Source organism: Theobroma umbraticum, unplaced genomic scaffold (genome assembly GCF_002168275.2).
Source record: "Theobroma umbraticum cultivar Fairchild unplaced genomic scaffold, ASM216827v3 scaffold_86.0, whole genome shotgun sequence".
Lineage (NCBI taxonomy): Eukaryota > Viridiplantae > Streptophyta > Magnoliopsida > Malvales > Malvaceae > Theobroma > Theobroma umbraticum.
This window is the reverse complement of record NW_018397263.1, coordinates 4,258,920-4,264,919: the sequence shown is the minus strand read 5'-3', so window position 1 is coordinate 4,264,919 and position 6,000 is coordinate 4,258,920. Positions and strand designations below refer to the sequence as shown.

Genomic DNA, 6,000 nt, shown 5'->3' with positions numbered 1-6,000 from the left:
CAGACTAAAAGTGTTTAACGATATATAAATTTTTTGGAATAAAAAATAATAATAATAAAAAAATTATAATTCAAAATTAGTATAGACAAATATTGACGTAAAACTGTAGCAGTTGATATAAAAATTTATAAAAGTGAAATAATTAAATTTTAAATCTTAACGTAAATATGTGAGAGTTGACCTAACAAATCAATTGAGTAAAAAATTTCTAATTTTAGTGAAAAATAAATATTTAAATATATATTTTTTGACTAAATGTGTTTAACAATATATAAATTTTAATTTTTAAATAAATAATAATAATAATTATTATTATAGTTCAAAATTATCATAGATAAATTTTGACGTAAAACTGTAACAATTGATATAAAAACTTATAAATGTAGAATAATTAAATTTTAAATTTTAACGTAAATGTATTAGAGTTAACGTAATAAGTTAATTAAGTAAAAAAGTCTAATTTTAATAAAAAATAAGTATTTATATTTATTTTATCTAGTTAAAAGTATGTAAGGATATTTAAATTTTTATTTTAAATAAAGAATAATAAAGATAAAGATAATTATAGTTAAAAGTTATTATTGAAAAGGTTTAATGTAAAATTATAAGAATTAACGTAAAATATTATAAAAATAAAATAAACAAAGTTAAAATCTTAAGGTAAATACTTGAGAGTTAATGTAATAAGTGATAATAATAATTTTTATTTTATTAATTAATTAAATATAATTTTAATATTAAAAAAATAATATTCTTATAATTTAAAATTAAAAATAAAATAAAATTAAACTTAAATAACTTTTAAATAAACTAAATAAATTTAAAAATTATCTACATTGTTATCTTAAAATGAATAAATTTAAAAATTATATATATTATTTATCTGTTAATTTATTAAACAAGTTTTTATTATTTTTTAAAAATTTTATTTGTTGAACTTACATAAGATTAGATTTACTGTAGCATTTACCTAATAAAAGATCCTAACGTGCCTAAACCATAAATCGAAAAATGAAAAGGAAAAAAGAAAAAGGGATGGAAAAAAACGAAATTGACCTGAGGTTGCCACGAATGCGCCATGGTCCTCCGGTTTATAGGGGTCTGAGGGCTGCGCGCGTGTAAAACCCCCTGTTCTCGTCGATCCCACTCTTTTACTCTCCACTTCGAATCTCTCACTCAAACAAAAGAATCCAATCGAGTCGAAAAAAATAAATATCAAATTTCTTTTTCATTTTTTTTTACTTTCTTTCTCAGCTATTTGGTTGAATGGAGCTGTTAGATGGAAACTTAGAGCTCAAAGAGGTTCACAAGCTCCAAGGCCACACCGATAGGGTTTGGAGCCTCGCCTGGAATCCCGCCACCACCGCCGCCGATGTTCCAGCGGTTTTCGCTTCTTGTAGCGGAGATAAGACCGTTCGAATCTGGGAGCAGAGCCCCTCCACACGTTCCTGGGACTGCAAGGTCCTCCTCTCCCTCTATTGATTCATTTCTCCTTATTTTTCATTTTCCTTTTGCTGAAAAAATTGTTAAGTGGAAGTTAAGCTGATTTGTGCTAGGTCAGCAAATTATAAATTGCAAAATTTTGTTGCCTTTTATTTTTAACTGACATAGAAAAGATTTTGTTGAACTGGTTTGAAATTTATAATTTTACTGATAAAATCATTCGTTCAAAATGGAATTGATTCCACCTCTTATTAAAATTTGTTTCTAAATGTTAGTTTAAGTGATGCTTTGTAGGGATTTATGGTGACTTGGAGTGTGATTTTTGTTTTTCAGGCCGTTTTGGAAGAAACACACACTAGAACGGTCCGGTCTTGCGCTTGGTCACCTTCTGGGAAACTGTTGGCCACTGCAAGCTTTGATGCTACCACAGCTATATGGGAAAATGTTGGGGGTGACTTTGAATGTGTTTCCACTTTAGAGGTATTATATTATCCCGTCAGTTTTTCTTCATTTATTTGGAGCTTTCAGTCTGTTTTGATGTTACCTGCGTGCTGTTTAATAGCAATTCACTAAGAAAAACATATTTACACTGTGAAATTGTGACTAAAGGGAAATGCTTGACAATGTAGAAAATGATGGAGTGCAAACAATATCATGCTTCTCACATTCAGCTAGAATTATTGTCAAATGTGGCAAATATTTAGTATTTAGAATTTTTATTTTTGTTAATATATGGTCCATATGTTGATAATATTGGAACCATTAATTAATTAATTAATTTATTTGCTGTGGTGTATAGGGTCATGAAAATGAAGTGAAGAGTGTATGTTGGAATGCATCAGGTTCTCTTCTTGCGACATGTGGGCGAGATAAAACTGTTTGGATTTGGGAAGTGATGCCGGGGAATGAATTTGAGTGTCTTCAAGTTTTGCAAGGCCATACTCAAGATGTGAAAATGGTTCAGTGGCATCCTACTATGGATATTTTGTTTTCTTGTAGTTATGATAACACTGTCAAGGTACCTTATAGGCTAAATGAAGCTCTGATCTCTATAACAAGATCAAAAAATCTTTGATCTTTTGATGCTTTTATTATATGCCCACAAGATTAAGAAACATGATTGAATTTGTGATACATCCACTTTTACTTGTAGGTTTGGTGGTCAGAGGATGCTGATGGTGATTGGAGCTGTGTACAAACTTTAGGTGAATCTAGCAAGTACTATGCCTAAAACTCTTTCTATCTTTGCTGTTTCAGCTGATTTTCTGGTCTATTGTACTGCCTGACATGTAGTCTTTCTTTATATCATCCCATGAAGTAGTCTTGTGATGTCTTTAACGTTTGCTAGACCTTAAAGATTTTTGTCTACTGGTTTATGAATTTGTCAGACTACTAAAAGCTCTTGTTTCAATAACTTATGGTCAGTGGTCACTCTTCCACCGTTTGGTCACTTTCTTTTAATGCTAAGGGGGACAAATTGGTAACTTGTAGGTATGTATAACAATTTTCTCCTTCCAACCTGCAGTAATTGGAATTATGTTATTTGCTGATGTATGGCATTGATTAGAAATCTGTTGCAAACAAAAACAGAACAGTTGTAAGAAGTAGGACTAAAGTAAATTGAACTTGTTTTTCAGTGATGATCTTACCCTGAAGATATGGGAAGCAGACATCATAAGGATGCAATCTGGTGATGGCTATGCATCCTGGTGAGAAACATGCACCCCCCCGCCCCCCCAAGCTTCTCTCTCTCTTTTCCATTAAATCTTTCACATTTCCTAGGTCTTGGTTGTCATATCAGATCTGTAGCCTAGGCTGGTTTGGACATTGGAGGACTTAGATATTTTATTAATGTCCTTGAATCTCGTTTTTCCATTAGTTTATAATGTGTAGAACTTTGTTTGGCCATCTCCAATAATTTGCTTACACAACTAAAAATCAGAATCAGTGATAAAATTTATGGCTTATGATATTCATTGGGAAGCTATTAATGCTCACAATTTGATGTCAAGAAACTCATTGTTGCCTTGTGAAACTTAGAAGCATCATGTCTTAGTGTCGTGGCAGTAGCATTCCTACCAAAGAAGTAACGACCCAATTTCTTTGTGATTAACATGCATATTCCAAATATTTTTTGAAGCTTTTGCAGAGCAGATTGTGAACTGAACATATAAGATCTACTTTAATGTTTAGCTTTATTAATCATAGCATGTATCCGGAAGGGATTGAAACTAACTGATTCAGCATATATATATTGTATTGCCTCTCTTTTCTTCTCGTTTATAACCTTTTAATGCATTATGATAATGAGGTTTACTTTTATGGTTGTCCAGGAATCATCTGTGCACTCTCTCAGGTTATCATGATCGAACAGTTTTTTCAGTTCACTGGTCGAGGTAGTGACACAGTATTATCGTAGTAACAATTTTCTATTCAGGGCTTCTCTCTCTCTCTCTCTCTCTCTAAATGTTAGATAAGTCTAAATGACAACAAAACTGCTTCTATGTTCTGATGCCAGGAACACCCTCGTGTTTACCCTTTTGTTCTTTTTAATTGACCTTTTTTTTTTGTCCTTAAAAAGAAGAAAAATACTGTCCCAAAGAAGGAGCTGAAGGACAGTTAAGTTCCTTGATTTGCATCATCATTACTATTTTCCAGTGATTTTGATGTTTTTTAAAAGCTTAAACGTACCAGTCGCATTAGCCATAATCATGATCTTATGGAAACAACTCTTGTGCTGATGGATATTTTCACAGTGTATAACAATTAAACTCTCTTTCATTAACCATTGCATATACTTACAACTTTCTGTTTTCAAGATTTTAGTAGCAACTTTGTGAGAAGCAGGATGACTATGGCCAAAGGAGTCCTGTATCAACTCTCTTTCATTTTGAAACTATTTTACGTGATATAACTGCTTTTTGGCTAAATTAGTAAGTATGTTCATTAACAAAGTGTATGTGGCTATTTTAACATATGACTTGGTTAATCTTATTTTGTTAAAGTGGATTAATTTGTTGCCTTTATGGTTGCATGTTAGAAGTTTGAGTTAGGATCATGTAAGAAACAAGTAGCCACTGCCCTCTACTTTTAATATTTATTTTCCATCTGAATAACTTTCTTTTGTTTCAAGTTTTGCATCTGAAATTGGTTGTGTCTGGCTTATGACTATTACAGGGATGGAATTATTGCAAGTGGAGCAGCTGATGATGCTGTACGGTTGTTTGTAGAGAGCAAAGATGGCTTGGTATGTGATTCTTTCATCCTTCCATTGTACAGATTTCCATGCAAGCAAGAAACCATGCTTCAGTATTAGTGTCCTTCTCCTATCTTTGACAGAAGGATGGTTCTATAAATTCTAGCTGAAGTATTTGAGCAAATTGTCCTGTAGTTCTTGAGTGGATGGTCACCCCTCTGCATTTATACCTTTTAGGTTTGAAAGTATCCATTCAGCAGATTAATCTATTTTGTTGTCTTACTACAGATGAATGGACCTTCATATCAATTACTATTTAAGAAGGAGAAGGCCCATGACATGGACATAAATTCAGTACAATGGTGCCCTGGGGTAGGATTTCCTTTCTGAAAAATTAATGAGGTTTTTTTTTTTTTTTTGTTGTCCTTTCATGCACATGCTCATAAAAGCTGAAATGAATATAAGTCACAAAATAATTTTTTTATGCATGGTAGAGTCTGGTGGTTGGCTTGGTTATTGGGTTCTTTTTGTCTTTTTCTGAACTGATGGCCTAATGATTGATTTGCTAGTATAGCTCAAACCCATGCATTTAAAATGGTGGCAAGGTCATCTAGAAAGGATTCAAAATGAAGACAACTTCTGATTAAATGTACATTTCATTAGCTTTACTGTTCTGGTCTGAGTCTTATACTATATTTCCCATCAATTGCGCCGTGCATGTTTACGAAGCAGCCCAACTACCACATTTTGCTAGAATTTGCCTAGAATTTCACTTCTTCACTTTTATTACTGCATCTTTCTTTCTTTGTATTCTATAGATTTTTTTGTTTCAGAGCTGCTGTATTTGGGAGTTAATTGTTAACAGAATCTCGTTGTTAATAGAAGCCCGAATTGCTTGTACTACCCTGTGATTGTATCTTAAAACGTATTTTCCTTGTGTCTGAACTTTAGCTAACATTTCCATTTTCATTATTGTCGAAACTAACAGGAAAAGCGTCTACTTGCTTCTGCAAGTGATGATGCGACGATAAAGCTATGGGAGCTGGCAACTTTGCCCTGATCAAAATTTTGTGAAATTCGTTTTTTTCCTTTTTAGAATACCTCTGGGGTTTACATATGTACGGTTTCATAAATATGAATAAGTGATCTTGTAATGGTTATTGTGGATTTGACAAAGACACAAAGTCAAGAAATCAAATATTATTTGTTAAGGAAAACATGGTTGAAATGATAGTCGCGCAGAATTTGTGTATAATTTGTGAGAGAAAGACCAAGAAAAAAAGGAAAGAATCTCTGCTTGGAGTGAACGAAAGCCAGACTTGTAAATTGAAACGATTTTCTCTCGTCCCGTCGGTGAGACA

The 6,000-nt window shown here is 32.4% G+C and overlaps 1 protein-coding gene across 1 annotated transcript; it reads left to right on the top strand.

Moving 5' to 3' along the window:
- The first annotated feature begins 1,040 nt into the window (after positions 1-1,040).
- EMB1345 (Transducin/WD40 repeat-like superfamily protein) lies at positions 1,041-5,872 on the top strand. Its single transcript, XM_021433488.2, has 10 exons — positions 1,041-1,461; positions 1,777-1,923; positions 2,243-2,461; positions 2,597-2,661; positions 2,869-2,934; positions 3,081-3,152; positions 3,777-3,839; positions 4,621-4,690; positions 4,928-5,011; positions 5,628-5,872. The coding sequence occupies exons 1-10, from the start codon at positions 1,267-1,269 to the stop codon at positions 5,697-5,699; spliced, it is 1,053 nt and encodes a 350-aa protein (XP_021289163.1). The 5' UTR covers positions 1,041-1,266; the 3' UTR covers positions 5,700-5,872.
- The last annotated feature ends 128 nt before the right edge of the window (positions 5,873-6,000 follow it).